The sequence below is a fragment of the Harmonia axyridis genome, chromosome 6 (genome assembly GCF_914767665.1).
Source record: "Harmonia axyridis chromosome 6, icHarAxyr1.1, whole genome shotgun sequence".
In the NCBI taxonomy this organism is placed as follows: domain Eukaryota; kingdom Metazoa; phylum Arthropoda; class Insecta; order Coleoptera; family Coccinellidae; genus Harmonia; species Harmonia axyridis.
The window spans coordinates 25,406,005-25,427,364 of record NC_059506.1 but is presented as its reverse complement, the minus strand read 5'-3'; the positions used below and the strand labels follow the sequence as shown (position 1 = coordinate 25,427,364).

At 33.4% G+C, this 21,360-nt stretch overlaps 1 protein-coding gene across 3 annotated transcripts in view; it reads right to left on the bottom strand.

The window, feature by feature from the left end:
• Nucleotides 1-21,360, bottom strand: part of LOC123682257 (class A basic helix-loop-helix protein 15-like) — a 128,001-nt gene that overhangs the window by 31,581 nt on the left and 75,060 nt on the right. Inside the window, exon 1 of one of the 3 annotated variants that reach the window (XM_045620790.1) lies at nt 10,903-11,188. The exons of the other annotated variants lie outside the window; for them this stretch is intronic. Coding sequence (XP_045476746.1) covers nt 10,903-10,935 — 33 coding nt within the window. The 5' untranslated portion in view covers nt 10,936-11,188. Of the gene's footprint in view, nt 1-10,902; nt 11,189-21,360 lie in introns of those variants that run through there. 3 annotated transcript variants of the gene reach the window in all.

Here is a 21,360-nt window from a genome sequence, read left to right as displayed (position 1 = left end):
CTCCCATCCAGCCAGCTCTTGCAGATCTGAGATATTTTCACCAGCGTTGTTGACAAAAAATGTGGTTGACGATCTTCTCGTACAATGGACAGAGTACAAGTTTGAATTTTTGAGATTAAGATATAAGGTTATTTCCTCAGGTATTTTAGAAAGCAAGTGGATACCACAAAGTTGAACATTTACCTTTTTTTTTAGGATATAAAGACTTCTGTGTGTAATATGAGAAGGTCGCAAGGTCGAATATTTTTAATATAATGTCACAGGGTCAATGTCACTAGTAGATATAACTGAAAAATATCTTTTCTTGTGCGTTTTGTGCCTGGAATAGTCGCAATTATTTTTTTTCCATAATCCTGACATAGTTTGTAATCATTTTGACCCACTCATTAGTTCTACAAGCTTCGCCAAGTCCGTTTAATAAAGCAACTATCATCATAAAAATTTCCTCGTATGGAGTTGTTCAAGTAGGTTGGTTGACTTCTTCTCTCGTGAAAATTATGGATGTTTAGCTCTGTATCCAAAAATACCATATTTGTCAATTTCCACTAACATGGAATATTTTGGCCTTGAAGATGAAGGTGCATATTCTTCTGCCAGTTTAACAGTTTAAATGTTGGTTTTCAGTATTCAGAGGAGAGAAATGTCATCCTTGAGCAACCTTTTCTATCAAATCGAGAGGATACTAACTATACGACTACAAAATACCAAATATCATAACAAAATGATAACTTTAAAAGGATTAATAACCGTCACGTATAGAAGATGTATGAATCCATAAGTTGTCATTTGCTCTAACCATATTATTCCTTCACATGGAAGACCTTGAATAACGGTTAATGATTTTGCCAGACACCTACGATTTCTTAATGTTATCGAGTTCGGGAAAAACCATTGTTATTGCATCAAATGGAAATATGCAGTTCTTTACCCAGTGAAAAAAAAACGCCTTTGCCAATGCTCATCTCTTCTATTTATCTACCATATCAAGTTAATAATAATAATAAATACTTGAATCAGACGGGTTGGGATTTAAGATTTAAATGATGATCAATTTGTGGTAATTGTTCCGAGAAGCTGAGAGTTCCAAGTAATGTTGGAAAATATCTTGTAAAATCAACATATGCATAATAGAGTTAGTTTATAATAGACATTCCTGGCTTTCATTTTTGAGTCTGTAATTTTCGCATTTTGGACCGAGATGGTCTCCAATGATAAGGTTCACTGATGACGCATCTTTTGTATTTAGACCTTGACATAGAAACTTGAAATGTTCACGGTGTGCTCGGATGTCCAATGGCGTGAGTTCGTTAATTGATAAAATAAACCAATCGTATTCGAAATATAGTTTTTCTGATAATTTCAAAATTATGTATTCGATCGAGTTGAAAGTTTGCGTTTAGTGTAAACTCAAAATTTCCAGCTTCCTGCAAAATTTTATGTTGATCGAGTTACCAGATAAAATACAAGAAGGAATCGTTAGAAAAAAGTCCCAAAATTTCAGTGACAATGAATAATCGAGTTGAGATTTTTCGTGTCTTTAAATATATATCAAAATATTATTTCAAGATTCCTACGAAATTAAAGATACTTTCGGAGATATGAATTTTTGAAATTTTCGGATTTTGAAACTAATGACTTTGGGTTCGGGTTCGAATTCAGCCGAATCCATTAAAATTTTTTCCATAGATGATTTCATATTTTGTTCTTTTCACGTTGAGTTATTTTGCTTTGAAAGAGAAAATACTAAATCAAAATGTAAAATTTTCAATGTTTTTTCCCTTTCAATAAAATTTAATTATTCAGAATATGTTTCGATGTGCGTATCTGAACCTAACCTGAAATGGCTTTTCGAATAACACAACAAATTCGCAACATAAACAGAAGCGTGTCTGGCCCATAACCTGTTGCGAATATTGCTAATTGATGGTCGTGAATGGTGAAAATAAGATTTATTAACATATAACATGAATCATGACCTTGATATTCATTCGCCATTAATTCCTAGATGTCTCTAACAAAATATAACATCTAGTTATTATCCTTGACATTGCAAAACTGTACTCTTTCTCTAAGTAGGCATGGGGGGATTTCTCCTTCAAACAAAAATTGAATATTTTGTACGAAATATCGCGAAAACGAAATATAGCGAAATTACTTCTTTAAAAAGAAAGATAAATTATAAATTTGAAAATTGAAGTTCTTCATGACATGGTAACATCGACTGCAGATAACATGTATAGAAAAGGACATCCAATCGATTACGTTGATTAGGTTAACAAAGGAAGTTATAATTTCAAATTTGGTTAGAGTAGGAAGCGCATCCTTCATATGTTTTACATATTTTATATAATATTATTGTACAAGCTATCCAATTAGGCGTTATTATCAATTTGTGCAGTAACGAAGTGACCCAACTATTGATGAATATTGAATTTGAACAGTTGCTGCAGGTAACTGAAACAGTCATTAATGAAACCTATAATAATCGAATTTGAATTTGTAGTGCTAATCTAAATTGGGGAAAATTTCCCGTTGTTTAGGCACTGTTAATATCATTATATGAAAATTGCATTGTCATATGTTTGAATTTTAACATTTTAATGTTTTTATATTTAAAAAATTATATTCAATTTGGAGACATTGCAGGTTTTCTACCATTTTTAATTTTTTTTGAGAGTTCTCTACCTTTTTTTGAATTGACTACTCAAAACTACTCTGATTTGACCAGAAATCGCAACTTCGAAGGTTATACATAACTGACCATACTTAATAGAATATTATTCAGAAATGACGTTTAACACCCTGTATCTCGCTTATGCTTCGAAAACAAGGTATATGTCATAAGGCAAAAATGATTCTACCGGTGTCATCTACACGACTATATATGTTTATCCATTCTATGATGAAATACCCTGTATAATGTAACAATCCCAAGCTTAATGCAGAAATTCAATTTTTACCACATCTCACATACATATTCCTATTTTACAGTTCTGTGGTTTCCAATGACGCAATAGGCGCATAAATTAAAGAGCTCTTGAAGGTCCTGATTCTGAATGAGTGATTTTCAAAATCTTCGAAAATACTTGCACTGCATATTTTGCGAATGTAAAATTTCTTTCACTGATTCAAAACCACATACTCGTACGTTTTTGAATGAAGTAGTGATAAGAATGAATGAAAAAAATACATTCTCATGAATATAGAAACTCCTTGATATATTCCCTTATCGGACTGTCAAGGAACTTATCCTATCAGTCGTTTCCGTAGTTATTGTATTCATTGATGAACTGATGATCGTAAGGTGAGGGGCTAAAGAGTACATATCAGGTTAGGAATTTCATAAAAATAGACGAATTCCGAATTTAATATGGTGGAGATGTTTTGGGAAGACAACGTTTGCATATAACGTTGTCGCTTGTCTGGATGAAAATTATAATTTTATTTATTTATAAAAATGAAGCCAATGAAGAATGTAGTCATATTTTCAAGAGAGCTAAATCAAAACGAAATAAATGTCGATTATATCGACCATAACTTGCCCGTAATTCACGAAACGTACTTACTACAAAATTCTTATTTTTTGTAGTAATTTTCATTGGTTCACCTGTAAATATTGTTAAATGGCTAACCTTCAACTGAATATATCACGCATCGGATGACAGTTCTGTTTGACATGTCATTCTGACATGAATAACAAAGTATAACAATTAAGTATACAGCTTCGTACACTAAAGCGAGAAGTGTGAATCTCTTCAAACAATAACAGTTCGGCAATATGGATGGAAAAAATGTGTGTAATATACTCGAAAATTCGGTATCATGATACCAAAGAGATTCCCAGCGAATCTGGTTCGAACAATTCTCAATGAATGGGTGAACTGAGCCATACATCAAAGTAGGCGATTCAATAGGAAATGCAGCTATTAAATTTGGGCGATTTTGCGAATTTAGTTCGCGAAAAAAATGTTGTCACTGATGTCATTATAATTTGGCGAATAATAGGTGTTCTGGGAGATTATACCGAGGACATGCACATAAATGTGTTCACTACATAGAAATATGGTGTTATTAACAGCGAAATTATGATCGGCATGTTTATTACATGAAAATTTCACGCAACTCGTATTCATCCATTGTGGAAATTCGGTTACATGGAAAATCATGAGATAAAATCCATCTGTTTGATAATTTTGATAAATATTTTGGGAATGTATTCTGATTTCCTAAAATTTTTCAGTTCAGGTTTTAGACTTTTACGAAGTCCTGAAGGTATGATTTCACTGAAAATTTGATTTTTTAGGTTAGAACCATTGCTATATCGATTTAAAATATTTTTATTTATCAGTAAGTACTAACAATTTCGATATTTCAAATAGAAAACCCTACATATTATTACATTTTTCTGTATAACATAAGATGTATTGAAGCAAGTTGTTAGATTATATTGTCGGATTGCGATATATTTTCAAATCCACAATTTTACTATATCGTTATGAATGTATATTATATTGAATGAAATATATTTATTTGAGTAATTCCAGATTGAATATGCAAATTTGAATATTTGAAATCCGTAATTTTTCCTTTTTGTCGAATTTATAATGAGCAGAATATTTATTATTTTCTGTATCTATACCTGCTGAATTCGAAGATTTGGCAACTTTTGTTCTCCTAGTGTCATCGGTTGTTTCACGTCGTTTGGCGCGCTTGAAGTTTGATTTCTGAATTTAATATATTAAGGTATTTATTTCAATATATTTTGAGGTGATATGAATCTTTGATTCACTATGGGATATAAGAAGTGCGTTCTATGTGGAGAAACTCGCGAATTGAATGAAATATCGTATCAATGATATGTTTTCAATTCCGCGCGCTTCATGTCAAATTTGAAAGTTCATGTTGGGGACAAAATTTGCTTACTGAAAATGACATATGCTCCCTCTATCTATGGTTATTACTCTGAGGTCGGCATCGACTGTACGATGGGTGCTGATTGTCAAATTATCATAAGTTCTGACATTTCATGGATATCTAAAACAAATGTATGTTACCTAATATTGCCATTGGGATGAAAACTTGCTATTAATTAGGAAAACTTAAAATTTAGGTATAGGAATATGAGATATCGTCTTAAAGGAAATTTCAGTTTGTTCCAATACATCTTATGATTTGCAGGTTATTCCATTTGACAAAATGCCCTTTCTTATTTTAGTATGTCTCGTTGGAGCCTGTGATTTTGAACAAGCCTGTATGTTCAGGAACTATTTTATTACAAGTGAATGATGCACGGAATATTGCAATTCCTAACCCTAAATTTCAGCTTTCTAGGATTCCATTCACCGAAGTGAAGAATATTTAATTGAAGCTATCTTTTGCACGAAAATTAGAGGTAAATCAATCAATTACTCGAAAAGACAAGAAAGTCAGTACATAAATCATGAAGCTGCTAAAAACCGAAAAAATTATTGATAATATGCAGGATGTTGTAATTGGAATATCGAAGTAGTTAGAGCTTCTTGATTTAAGCGACAACATCCCAGCGCTAAAAATATTTTAGATCGATAAAGCGGTGGTTCCTACCCAAGAAACCAAATTTTCGATAAATTCGTACCTTCCATTGTTCGTAAAAGTCTAAGGTACCATCGACCATGACCCATCCTGTATAGAATCCGAAAATCGAATAACATGAGTTCGCCAATCTTCTGTCTAAAGCTTTTATAGGAAATATAAATTTCAAATCAGGTTTTATTATCACTTTCTATCTCGCAGAAAGAAATCTACTCAATTAATTATTCAAAAATTCTTCAAAATAAAAACTTGAATAAAACCTGAGACAACCAACATTCTTGATTGGCCCAAATCTATATAATTACGAGGTCGACTTGGTCAGTATTGACAACATAAAAATGTTCTAAAAAAAAAGTAAAAATCAATTTATTCAGCTTCTTATCAACTTCTTTATACGTTGACGTAAAAATGTAAATGAATATGCACATAACTGGTCGAATATGCAAATAAATTATTTCCTTACTATCTATTGGATATGATAAATTTGTTCAGAAACTGCAAGAATAATAACCTTGATCACAAGAGTTGCAATCTATATATATCTACTCCTTAAAGTCATAAAAATTTATGAGGTATAAAAGAAACAGTTTTCTAAATTAAATGAATAAATTCAAGGAGTATAATAGGGTGATTATCAGATCGATCGGAATCAAAAGAATTCGAAAGAATTTAGAAAGCCGAAATTGTGTTGAAAATAGGATAATAACTTTGTTCGATACATGTAGCTCCATCGAATGATAATGAAAGTGATGCAAATTTATTTCTACATCATTTCGTCACTAATTTTATCTCTGTATTACTTGAAGAGATTTAAATATATAGGGATCATCATTGAATTCGTAAGAACTCCATAATTTGGAATAATAAATTGGTCGATTGAAATTTCTGAAGGAGTATTGAAAGAATGATTATTCTTTGCAGTATTTTATTTCAGAAAACATATTTGCTTATTTTCGAAAAGTTGATCAAATTAAGTTTTCATTAGGTAGTTTCGGATGAGATTTATTCAGTTCAAATTCTGAATCAATAAGGTATTATTGTACTCTCTGAAAATATTCGATAATTTATTCCAAAACTGGAATCTTCTTCGTAGAAGTCTCCTCATCTTCAATATTCTGAAGGACATATGCAAATTTCTGATAGTTTCTGTACCTATATTTTTATACTCGCCATGTATTTAATAGTCTGTAAAGAACTCAACCCTTCTTAAAATTATAGGTAATATTTTTGGATTTATATTGAACTTTTAATGTTCGTAGAGTGCAGTTCAAAACTACTGTAGTAAAACTTCGAAGTAATAAATGTGAGATTTAATGATATTCTATAAATTACTGCTACTTTATGGAAAAATACCGAAAAATATTCAATGAAAAACAAAATATGTTATTAATCCTCATTTATTGAAGATTGCCCCTTCAAGAATAATTTACTGCACAAACGAATCAATTAAAAAATTTCCATATGCAATTTCAGAATTTACCTTCAGTACTTTTCAAGAGGCTATATGTTTGAGTTTTGGAGAGAGGAGAGAGGAATTTTAGGACAATTTGATAGTTGTTCGAAAATATTTATTGTGTTTCTGGACTGAAATTAGTTATCGTGATGGAAAATACATGAGTTTTGGCAGAAATCTCTTCTTTCACGTTTGAAATTGGTTTGATTTTTTGTGTTTCGGTATACGACGAAAATCTAGATTGATTTAAATTAGATTTATAAACCATTATAAAAATCGCAGAAAAATACTTGGTAGAACAACAAGAACAACTATGAACAAACTTAAATTGAAATGACTATCAAAATCTGCCGTATAATGGTACACTCAGCGAATCAAAAACTTTTTCGGGCGTTCTATTCAAAATCTCTTGACAGATTTCGATTGTTGTGAAATTCTATTGGAGTGGGGTCCATAGCTTCTGTTGTTGAACTTTCCAGAAATTGATTTGATTCATTCTTAATTCCCACTCGTCATTATAAATTATAAAATATTATAAATATTGAAGCGATGCAGTATACAAGTTTGCCATTTTTTTGGACAATATATTCTAAAACTTTTTTCTTGAAATTCGGACAAACTTCGGTGCCAAATGGGGCTCACATTTCAATCAATTAAATTCGACCGTTTTCGATAATCATTTGAATGTAAATATGTAATTATTTACACAAGAGAAAAATTTCGGGCGTGTTTTAATGAAGAATAGAAATAGCTACTTTTTATAACTAACCTTTTCAAAACCTCATCCTCATTTGAATTGTTTCGAGAATAAGAGCGATATGAATCAATATTATTTCTTTCAATCGAAAAAGTTACCTTAATTTGAACAAATATCAGGTGATTAAGGTGCGCAATAAAAATTTTACGGTATTTTTAGTGGTGATATAAAAAAAAGTGAAAAAGTCAAGAATGATAATACTTGTTGCATTATAATTGCATGGATTTCGATTCTAATATGTTTAATTGAAAAATGTGAAGATCACTAATGGGAAGTAGCTATTCTGCTTGAGTTTCCTGTATTTCTGATGATGCTATCAACATGAAATTCAGTAGATTGAAATAATATTCTATTCTCACAAGATCTGTAATCACAGAAATATTGGGTATTTGTTTTTTCTAATATTCTTCTTGAATTCTTAATATTATAAGCTCGAAATTATGATATATGTTGTCTGAAACTGGTATTGAATATGAATAACAAACGAAAATAATGCGTAATTTTTTCAATATTATTTTTGAATATTTAAAAGTTCTCATCAGGGTCTATGTAAAATGGTTAAAAACCAACCCCATTGACTCTGAAGTCAAGGAAATATTGGGTATTTCTTTTCCAATATTCTTCTTGAATTTTCTATGATTCAGATGTTTTGATCAGCTCGAATGTTTGTACGGATCTTGAAATTATTTTGTTTTTTTTTGTTATTCAGAACCAACACTAAAAATTTACACTTTTACGATTTCCCCTTGAATTTCCTATGGGTCTGGTTAGCTATCAAGCACGAATTGTTATTCTATATATACTGGCAGAATATCGATCTGATTGAATTTTCCAAGCTTGAAAATCTGCATGGAGCTTGATAATGGTATTTCATAGCCTAAATTCCAACTCAGTTTTGTGGTCACAGGAATATTGGGCAATTTTCTTTCGATATCCTTGTTTTGATTTTTATGGTTGTGATTTAGCGATCAGAATGACATTTCTTATTAATAAGGCTTCAAATTGTCCTTTCATCTTGTTCGAATCTACAGTTTTGAAATCAACAGGAACACAACATTTTGAACAGTAATTTGTACGAAACCCTTAGTTGGATTTTGCCAGTTAACGAACTTAACTGTGGCATCAAAGACCCGAAACTTCACTGAATTCTTTATCAGTGAGTCGAACCTTATTGTTTGAAACCATTCCCAACTCAAAATTTGAAAAATACAGACATGATGAAATATTCGTAGACAAGCAATCAAGAACATTGAAATGAGTTCTGCTTTGTATTACCCTCTATTCAAATAACGCTTATGTACTACTTACATACCGAGCAAACATTTTTTAAATTAATTTCAAAAATAGGCTAGATATCTTTCAAAAGTTGAAAGTACTTGAAGATATAGTTGATGTAAGTTTTATTAAAAAGGTTGTAATAGTTTGACTGAAGAAATAACTAATAGAAACAGTATAAGAATAATCAGTGGATTTGCGAAAAAAAACTGGTGATCCTGAGGTTATCAATTGTCTTTTAACCTGTATGCATTTCCAACACGCAAAGCTAAATTACTGCTAGAATACATTTCCACCAACATCTTCCACAACCGAAATAAAAAATGAATTCGGATGACGAAGATCGACACAACCACCCAAAAAAAAAACCCTTCCCGAAGACGAGGAGTACCAACAGAAAGACCCAAACCTACCCGAAGCCGAGCAACTCTCTCCTCAGTACCATCCACCTATTCTAAGCTGACCACAAATCACACCACACACTGAGGCATCTCAACCTCTAAATTTAAATCTACAAAACCCAAAACTAAGACTTCCTGACATCTTCGTCACAAACGCGAGAATCAAGTACCGAACGATAACTAAAAATCACCTCTACGGTCTCCAACTATTGGTACTACGCTGGTCTCGGAGCTGCGGTACTATCCAAGAACGAGCCGAATTCGAAAGAATTCAGAAAGCCAAAATTGTGTTGAAAATAGGATAATAATTTTGTTCGATACATGTAGCTCAATCAAATGATGATGAAAGTGATGCGAGTCTATTTCTACATCACTTGATCACTAATTTTATCTCTATATTATTTGAAGAGATTTGAATTTATAGAAATCATTATTAAATTCGTAAGAACTCAATAATTTAGGATAATGGGTGGATTGAAATTTCTGAAGGAGTATTGAAAGAATGATTATTCTTTGCAGTATTTCATTTCGAAAGAGATCTCTGCTTATTTTCAAAGTATTTAGTTGGAAAGTTTCTCGAATTGAGTTTCCATTAGGTATTTTTGGATGAGATTTATTTAATTTCAATTTTGACTCACTAGGGTATTATAATACCCTCTGAATGTATTCGATAAGTTATTCCAAAACTGGAATCTTCTTCGTAAAAGTCTCTTCAACCTTAATATTCTGAAGGACATATGCAAATTTCGTGATAGTTTCTGTATATTTTTATATTCGCTATGTATTTAATAGTCCATAAAGATCTCAACCCTTCTTAAAATTATAGTTCATATTTTTCGATTTATATTGAACTTTTAATGTTCGTAGACTGTAGCTCAGAACTACTGTAGTAAAGCTTCGCAGTAATAAATGTGGGATTTGATGATATTCTATAACTTACTGCTACTTTATGGAAAAATAAGGAAAAATGCTCGATGAAAAATAAAATATTTTGGGTAGGTGAAAACTCACAGTCAAAATATTTTATTTATCCTCATCTATTGAAGATTCAAGAATAATTTACTGCACAAACGAATCAATTAAAAAATTTTCAAATGCAATTTCAGAAATCACCATTAGTACTTTTGAAGAGGCTATATGTATTACTTGTACACCGAGCAAACGTTTCTTCTTAGTCTTTCCAAAAATAGACTACGTACCTTCTAAAATTTCAAAGTAATTAAAAACATCTTTGATGTAAGTTTTTTCAAAAGGATTTTAACAGTTTGATCGAAGAAATAACTAGTAGAAATAGTACAACAATCAGCCGTATTTATGAAAAACTGGTTATCAATTATCTTTTGATCTGCATGCATTTCCATCCACATCTAAGACCGATACAACCACTCGAAAAAAAAAAACCATTTCCGAAGACGTAAGGTACCAACATTAAGACCCAAACCTACCCGAATCCCAGCAACTCTTCTCCTCAGTACCATCCACCTATTCCAAGCTGACCACAAATCACACCACACACTGAGGCATCTCAACCTCTAAATTTAAATCTACGAAACGCAAAACTAAGACTTCCTGACGTCTTCGTCACAAACGCGACAATCAAGTACCGAACGATAACTAAAATGCACCGTGGCGCTCTCCGGTCTCCAACTATCGGTACTACGCTGGTTTCGGAGCTGCGGTACTACCCAAGAACGAGCCGAAGAGGTGAACCGTACGTACGTGCAGGAGTGAAACTGAATTATTTGAAACGTGTTCCGAAGAATTTCGCGCTTTCCCGTTATCTGGTGAATGGCAATGTAAAAATCTAGGTCGGTCAGCTTGGCTCAGGTTGGGAACCGGTGCTGGATGGCTAAATGGAACGAGATTTTGATTGATTCGTGTCGTTCGCTCCGAGTCCGTGATGATGGGGTACTTGTCTCTGGAGGTGGTACTACGGCATACAATGATGATCGTTATCTTGGGTTTGGTTGATTATTTTGCTGAGGTGGATTGTGGGGTACTCACTCGATGTTGTAGTAGGAGACTATAAATTTTAGTACCTATTATTGCTTACTACAAAGTAGTACCCTAAAGTACCAGCTACTACCATTATTTGCTATCAAATAGTGATATCTGGTACAATGAAGTATCATATAGTAATAGGTAGGTAGTACTTTTGACTTCCAGGTAGCTACTACTCTTTTCTAAAAATAAGTACTATTCAGGTTATTTTTGATGAAGCATTCATTGTTGGCTGTAGAATGTACTTTGGAACACAATTTTATTGCTGAGATGTACGTGGGGTACTCACTCGATGTTGTAGTAGGAGACGATAAATGAGAGTTCTCAGCACAACTCAGTAAAAAGTAGTACCAGGTAGGTAGTACTATTGAGTATTGGATGGCTAGCAATATTTACTAATAATAATTACTACTATTTTTCACAATACCCTTCATATAAATATAGTACCAGGAAGATAGTTATTTTAAGTGGTAAGTAGCTACTACTATATGTATACCTACTAAAAATTAGTACTATTTTTGTTATTTCTGATGTTGCAGTCAGTATGGGATATACTGGGTATATTTGAATACAATGCAATAACATATAAAGAACTCGTCAATGGACGAGTTTGGGCTCGGTTGATTAATTTGCTGAGATGAACTGTTTGGTACAGTTGTGGTAAAAAAATTGGACAGTTGTTGTTGCCTTATCTCTGGAGGTGGTACTTCGGCACACAATGGTTATCGTTATCTTGGATTTGGTTGATTATTTTGCTGAGGTGGAATGTGGGGTACTCACTCGATGTTGTAGTAGATGTTAGTATCCTATAGTAACAGGTACGCATAACATTTTACTTCCAGGAAGCTACTCCTATTTTCTAAAAATAAGTACTATTCAAATTATTTTGATATAGCATTTATTGTTGGTTGTATATAGTACTTTAGAATACAATGTTATTGCTGAGATGTAATATGGGGTACTCACTCGATGTTGTAGTAGAAAACGATAAATTAGAGTGCTTAGTACTACTCATTGAAAAGAAGTTCCCTTTAGTACCAGCTAGGTGGTACTATTGAGTATTAGATGGCTAGCATTATTTACAAATAATAATTAGTATTATTTTCACAAGATAATACCGTCAAAAGAAAATACTTCTAGGAAGGTAGTTTTTTAAGGGCTGCGTAGCCATTACTACAGACTATAAGTTAGTACTATTAAGGTTATTTCTGATGTTGCAATCAGTATGGGTTATGGAGGGTATATCTGAATACAATGTCATTGACGAGTTCTTTATCTTGCGTTTGGTTGATTAATTTGCTGAGATGGACTCAAAATCAAATTTTATTCCTTAGACATATAAATACAATTTCAATCATACAATCTGAAATTATATACCCCTCATGTGAGGATGGACGCACCTAAGTGGGTAACTAACTAACTGTGTGGTAAAGTTGAGGAAAAAAATGGGACATTTTTTGTTGCCTAGTATACATGTCTCTGGAGGTGGTACTTCGGCACACAAAGGTGATCGTTATTTTGGGTTTAGCTGATTATTTGGCTGAGGTGGATTGTGGGGTACTCACTCGATGTTGTAGTAGGATGTCATAAATTTTAGTTCTTTTTACCGCTTAGTACAAAGTAGTACCCTTAAGGACCACCTAGGTAGTACTAGATAGCTAGCATTATTCACTATTAATTAGAAATATTTGATACAAATTAGTATCCTATAGTAACAGATACGTATTACATTTTACTTCCAGGAAGCTACTCCTATTTTTTAAAAATAGGTACTATTCAAATTATTTTAATATAGCATTTATTGTTGGTTGTATATAGTACTTCAGAATACTCTGTTATTGCTGAGATGTAACATGGGGTACTCACTCGATGTTGTAGTAGGAAACGATAAATAAGAGTGCTTAGTACTACTCATTGAAAAGAAGTTCCCTTCAGTACCAGCTAGGTAGTATTATTGAGTATTAGATGGCTAGCATTATTTACAAATAATAATTAGTATTATTTTCACAAGATAATACCCTCAAATGAAAATACTTCTAGGAAGGTAGTTTTTTTAAGGGCTGCGTAGCCATTACTACAGACTATAAGTTAGTACTACTAAGGTTATTTCTGATGTTGCAATCAGTATGGGTTATGGAGGGTATATCTGAATACAATGTTATTGACGAGTTCTTTATCTTGCGTTTGGTTGATTAATTCGCTGAGATGGACTGTGTGGTAAAGTTGAGGAAAAAAAATGGGACATTTTTTGTTGCCTAGTAAACATGTCTCTGGAGGTGGTACTTCGGCACACAATGGTGATCGTTATTTTTGGTTTGGTTGATTATTTTGCTGAGGTGGATTGTGGGGTACTCACTCGTTGTTGTAGTAGGAGACCATTAATTGTGGTGCCTATTACTGCTTAGTACAAAGTAGTACCCTTAAGTACCAGCTAGGCAGTACCACTCACTACCAGATAGCTAGCATCATTTACCGATAATTAGTAATATTTGGTACAAAGTAGTGCCATATAGTAATAGGCACTATTTTCTAAAAATAAATACTATTCAGATTATTTTCGATATATTATTTATTGTTGGTTTTAGAGGGTACTCTGGAAGACAATTTTATTGCTGAAATGTACTGTGGGGTACTCACTCGTTATTGTAGTAGAAGATGATAAATAAGAGTGTTAGTACTACTCCGTACAAAGTAGTGTCTTTTAGTACCGGCTAGGTAGTACTATTTAGTACTAGATGGCTAGCCATTTTTACTATAGTACGATTATTTACAAGATAGTGATGAATGCTGGGTAGATACTACGATTTACTACAAATTAGTACTATTTAGTACAGGTACAAAGTAGTGATTTTTAGTACCAGCAAGGTACTAGGTAGTACCATTTAGTACTAGATGGCTAGCATTATGTACTATTTTCACAACTTAGTACCATATATTACTAGATAGGTAGTACTTTCGAGTGCTGGGCAGGTACTATGATTTACTGAAAATTAGTACTATTTAGGTTATTTTTGATGTTGCAGTATGGGTTATGGAGGGTACTTACGAATGAAATGTTATTGTGAATTTCTTTATCTTGGGTTTAGTTGAATAATTTGCTGAGATGGACTGTGTGGTACTCATTCGATAATTCAGACGATAATTTAATACTTCATGCACCTTTTAGTAGAAGGTAGTACTGTTCAGTGCCAGCAGGTGAAACTATTTAGTACTAAGTAGATTAGTAGATAATATTATTACTTCCGTGTCAAGCTCTCGAGAGTAGGCAAATTGCTCCTCAATTTGTATTCGATTCATACCCCTCCATCGTTTTTCTGAGCACCTCACCACATTCTTCCTCCTACATCCTACATTTCATTACAGTTTCTGCAGCTTTTCATTTTCTCCATATCATTAATGTTAAGGTGTTTAAAGATTCTGATGTTAGAAATAATCATCCAGTATGCAGAGTATGTTATAACAAATACAGTAAAACTAACTTACTATACGGGATCTAAGTTGAATGATACCAATGAGGGCCATATCGAAAGTGTATGTTGGAGCGACGGTACCTTGGTACCTGCTCTGTAGATTGGGTTCGATCATAGAGACTCATGCGCGTAATTGATTCTGACAATTATGGCCTCAGCATAATACATTTAGGATTCCATGGTCTCAGTATTACATGGGCTAAGTATTAAATTATGAGTTGCCAACATTGATGAACTGTAAATATCTCAAACCTTCCGAAATTATAGGTCATATTTTTCGATTTATATTGGAATTTCGATTTTCCTTGAGTAGTATAGTTTTATTGTAGTAAGGTTTCAAAATAATAATTGTGGAATTTAATGATATTCCATCATTCACTTTACTACTTTATGAAAAAATACCGAAAAACGAAATATGTGCGTTTTAGCGAGCGAATTATTCCTATTCAGGTTGGAAATGATAGCAAGTTCGAATACATTTGATTGAACGTTTAACCAGCTAGCATTCACCGTGGTCATGGTTCTTAACAAAAATCGAGTAATACTTAACCTCAACTTCATTATTCGCAAGTACAAAATGATAGTTATTATTTCCAATTCCAGTCAATCATGATGATTATCACCCAATGTCCTAGTAACTCATATCAGCCTGTTCAGAACCCTGTTCTGCACCCATATCCTGGATATGAGCGAATAGAAATTAAACGCTGTTTTCGAACGAAATCCGTAAATGTCACATGTCATACCAAGGCCGTCCAGATTCTAATTTAATGGAAGCGAACAGAGAAATAAATTACGACTTAGCCATGCGTGAATTCGAATTATAACAATCTGTTGACGATTCTTTTTTTGGGTAATCGATGTATCTGCGGAAACTGCTTTTGCGAATATTCGCGCATAACATGATTTAGACCAGATATTTTTCTATACGTCCGCTCACGGATTCTCTGCATGTGAGATATGTTAATCGATTCGGGGAAACGTGAAGTATTAATACAGATCCTTCCAACACGGGCTTGAAGAACTATTGTTTGCTTGGGTCGAAAAAGGATACGGAACTGGTATAATGCAGGTTGGTATGCAGTGAATTATTGAACTAGGAGATAAATTAAGATAAACGCATTGACATAAATGAGATCAATAAATCTTATCTCATATACAGGGTGATTCCGGGGGAAACCGTCAGATTTTAGGAGAAGTTTACACTAGTCAAAGCAGTTTCGGAACAATGTTTGGTTTATGGTCTTTATTGAGAGTCTACACTCTACAGGGTGATTTGTCCGATTCGACCTATATTTTTTTTATTCATAACTTTGATATGGCTTGATCAATATTGATGAAATTTTCAGTGTAGAACAATTTGATTGTCCAATTTTAATAATTTCAACACTTTCTCAAAAATACAGGGTGGGAATAATTATATGTTCAGATTATATTTGCAGGTTGAAAAAATACCCTGTACATTCATGTTATTTTACTGGAGCGTTTTTATTTTTTTTGGTACACATCCAGTTTTCCTAGAAAATTGAACAATATTCTTATTTCGCTCTAAGGCAGTGAGACTATTATGAACTAGGGTCTATTGCTACATGACCTAAGACAGCCAAGTCCTTCGCTTCGTCTCTTTCATGCACCCTTTTTTTGTTTCCGACTGAACTAGTAGCGTCAAACTCTGTAACCAGCACAACGTGAGCAGCGAATACATTTTTTCCAGGATATCATTCGTGAAATAAAGCCACTGTTGTTCGTGCAGTCGTTATTTCTAAAAAAAAATTATATCATTTCCACCCTTTCTTTCACGGAATACCTAGTCCATTTTAATTCCTTTACAAATTTACAATCGCTTTGACACACTTTTGACGTTTCTAAAATTCACGATAGACTAAGGTAAATCAAAAACATGGTCCGTATAATTTTTTGGACAAGAAATTAATACTTTTTTGGACAAAAAATGAACAACATAACTACTAAATATTTTTGAAATATGAATAATATTCTCGAGATAAATTCCACATTGCCTCTCTCACTATTGTCGCTGTTATTTCATATTCGATGCATATTTTGAAGCGGAATTTTAGGTCAGATAGTACTCGATACGATCTTCAAAATTGATTATTGAAGTTGAAGTTACGGGGATGAAAAAAGCGGAAAAGTTTTCCTCTTCGAATCAGAAATTGACGGGTCCGATGTGTTAAGTTTTCGTTGGACCACCCTGTATGTTACGGCTTAACAGAAGCTCAGAACAGTAGAAATGGAGATCTTGGGGAGAATTTCAGGGGTAACATTGAGAGATAGACAGACCAGCAAGTAAATAAGAGAAAGGTTAGGTATACAGGATATTGTCAAGTGGAGTAGGCAAATGAGGAGGGAATGGAGAGACCATGTTGATAGGATGGGTTCAGATAGAAGTGCATATATCTGCAAACATAAAGACCTAATGGAAGAAGGAAACCTGAACGACCACCGAAGAGATGGAGACAAAGTTGATTTTCCTCATTTACTGAATAGAAGCCAAGGCCCAGCCACCAGGGAGAAGTCACTAGCTAAATTAAGTTAATTTTTGAATAATTTATTTTTTTGATAAAGTTTCGTCAAGGAAAAACCAGAAGTAGTTGAAGATTCGAAATGATCGCTTGAAAAAATTGTTGAGATTTTACCTCTGATGATATAAATGTATTCTATACTCACGTCGAAAAATATCGAAAAAAGGATCCATCTTGAAAAATTAATAGTGTGGTGCACGTGTATCACGATTATTTACGGTTAAAAAATAAATCTAATTAGACAACCATCGTATATCCCTGATATGGCTCCGGTCGACTTTTTACTACGAACGAAACTCGAATTACAACTTCGAGGCAATAATTTTCAGTGAAACAGGACATGACAAAGATTTCGCGACGCGTGCTGAAGATGATCACTAAAATTGTGTTCTGATGGTGATTGCATTATTCGTTGGTTTGTTATTGCTTTCAAAGTAGGCGATATAATGAATATAAAGGAATTATACCAATTATCTTCATCTTTCCATTCAAATTATATGTTAATTTTTTTGGAATCAGATAGAGATAGTATATAATAGTTCAGTATAGAATAATTTGAATTATGTGTTAAAATATCAGAGTTATAAACATAGATAGAGGGAGCATATTTCATTTTCAGTAAGCAAATTTTGTCCCCAACATGTACTATCAAATTTGACATGAAGCGCGCGGAAATGAAAGCATATCAGTGATATGATATTTCACTCAATTTGCGAGATTTTCTACAAAGAACGCACTTCTTATATCCCATCGTGAATCAACGTTTCATATCAACTCAAAATATATTGTAATAAATACCTAAATATATATAAGAAATTCAGAAAAGGAACTTCAATCGCGCCAAATGACGTGAAATAAACGATGACACTAGGAGAGCAAAAGTTGCCTTATCTTGGATTTCAGCAGGTAGATACAGAAAATAATAAATATTCTGCCCATTATAAATTCAACAAGTAGGAAAAATATCGGATTCCAAATATTGAAATTTGCATATTTAATAGGAAATCACTCGAATAAATATATTTCATTCAATATAATATACATTCATAACGATATAGTAAAATTGTGAATTTGAAAATATATCACAATCCGACAACGTAATCTAACCATGTTGGGGACATGTAAAAATTGCGTATAATTCCTCTATTTATGTTTATTACTCTATGGTTGAAATAAATGTTAAATCTCACATTGAATACATTTATTGATAGATATTCAATTAAATTTTTGAAACTCAAATACATCAATATCATGAAAATATCAACAGTGATAACAGAAAAAAAAGCTGCTAAAATAATTGAAGTCCAATCTATGCCTTCCAGATCCTCCGTGAGAATTATTATCAGATCACTCTACTTAAAACGATAAATCTCCATCCATTATGTACATAAAATGTCCAAAAGTATATTTTAATGATCTAACCTATTCCCAGTTCTAGTTCATTAACTGCCGTTTTACAATCCATTGTAGATGTAATGTGGGCATAACTATGAAAAAACGATGGTTTATCGTTCATTTCGTTGACTGAATGCAGCTACTTCGTACATTAAATCGCGAATGGATTGATGAATGTCCATCGAATGCACCAGATTCGACACTTTAATGATTTGGGATGCTGATACTGAGATATCGACGATACGAATTCAATATTTTGTTTGTATGCTTCCAAAACTTCGATTAGCTCGTTGATTGTAATTACAATATCTATGGTACCTATCTATTATATCTATGGTTGAATCAGCAATTGACTGAAATGGAACCCACCTATTTTTGATTATGACATTGATGATGACATGATTATCACATCACAATCATAGTTGCACGAAACACAAAATGTATATCTGATGAATTTCCAGATTCTAGAGATGACTCCAGTTAACGTATATCTGTACGCGTATATAGTGCTCTACATAAGTTGAAGAAGTTCAGACTTTTTGAAACGTTTCCAAGAGTTTTAATTTTTTTTCACCATTTTTTTAAATATGGGAAATATAAATGTTTACTCACTTATCTGAATAATTTTTTGCCCATTCCTTCATGTGTTTCACAGTTTCACTTGAGAATAATTTTTTAATTTGTGGAGTACAAAATCATTTCACTAAAAAAATTGAAAAAATGAAGTTCAGTAAAGAGCTTGGAATATAGATAGAAGGAAAGGAAAGTAAACATTTGTGCTTGATCCCGAATACAAGAGAGATGGGAGTTTAGTGTTACCAATCACAATTGAGCTAGCTGATTGTGTGTGGGAGCCACAGGCATGGAGAATCCTGATTTTATTGTTGAATGCTTTATCAGGAATTCTTTTTTCATAACTTCGCAAAAGCGAACCCCTTTGAACACAAAAGAATTTTTATGAATAAATCACATTGTAAACTATTTTTGAGTATGAATTTCGAAATTAATCAAATTATATACGCTACTGCTATAGTGTCCCGTCAGACAAGGAGTGACGAATGTTGGCATCAAAACAAATGCATCAGTTATAGTATATCCAAAATCACTTGAACTAGTCCATGAAAATGGTTTGCCAGATGTCCCTTAGAAGTGGATTACGCGATCCGTTAAATACCGGGGTTTATTTGAAAGTATTGTTAGGAAATAAATTCACTGGCCCCTAAGAAACTTCTGGAAACTTGGTCAACTCTTATATAATCGAAATATTCAGTTTCCTCCAAGTGACTTTGGATATACTATACAAAGCGATTTCCGTTCCTCTTATTGTAACAATGTTATAAGGTAAAGAGTATGGCCTCCTCGAACTTCAACCACAGCTTCACAACGCCTTTGCATACTTCCGATCAGCTTGTAAAAGTAGCTCTGATCAATTTCCTTCCAGAGTTGCGGTAGCAGTCGTCAGAGTTCTTGAAGGATTTGAGGAGGTGATTAGTGAGAATCTAAAGCTCATTGCAGCAGATCCCAAGCGTGTTCAATGGGATGGAGGTCTTGCGACGGAGGGGGCACGGCCAAAATGCGGAATACCATGGATTTTCAGAGATTCATCGACAATTCTTGCACTATGGGGTGGAGCATAATCGTCCAAAAATAAAAAAATTTGGCCCAATAGCGGCATTCAACAGAGGAATGATATTGTCAATAACTGTTTTCATGTCAATATGTACATTCATGGTAGTATTAAGCACCAACAGTTCTGTAAGTCCGTTGAAACAAATGCCTCCCCAAACAGTAATTGTACCACCTCTGAACGGATGAACTTCCTGAACCTATCTGTGATTTGTAGGCACCAGAGGATTGGTCCATACCTGAACACGCTGACTATCTGAGAACCGTCCATATCTCGACTCATTTGTGAACAATACGGACCTCCATTGAAGGTTCCAATTCACGTGCTCATTGACCCATTACAATCGCAGTTGCATATTATTTTGAGTTAATGGAATACTTCTCAAAAGTTGTCGAGAATGTAGATCAATGCCTCGAAGTCTTCGAAGAACTCTTTCAATCGAGACCAAAACATCACAAGCGTCCAAAAACCGCTCTTGCTTGATTCGACAAGTTCTCAAAGGCTCTCTATATGTAGACACAGACAGCAACCGATCTTGTGTATGAGTTGTAGATCTTGGGCTTCCACTTCTCGGTCTTTCGGTTCCGTTTCCAGTTTACCGATATCGATGGATGAATCGGGAAACTACGCATTCACTAACTTGCAAGAAATTCGCAACATCTCTCTGATTACGTCCTCCCTTGATCATACCAATAGCCCTATTGTCTTCTCCCGCACTAAGTTTATGTCTGGGCATTATTGCAAAACAAATTTTCAGAATTTGAATCAAAGTTGATTGTGAGAATGTAAAACAACAACTGATCCAAAATTCTTAGGAACGCAAACGATAAGAACATGCCTGAAACTGAAAAGGCATCAAACGAGTAG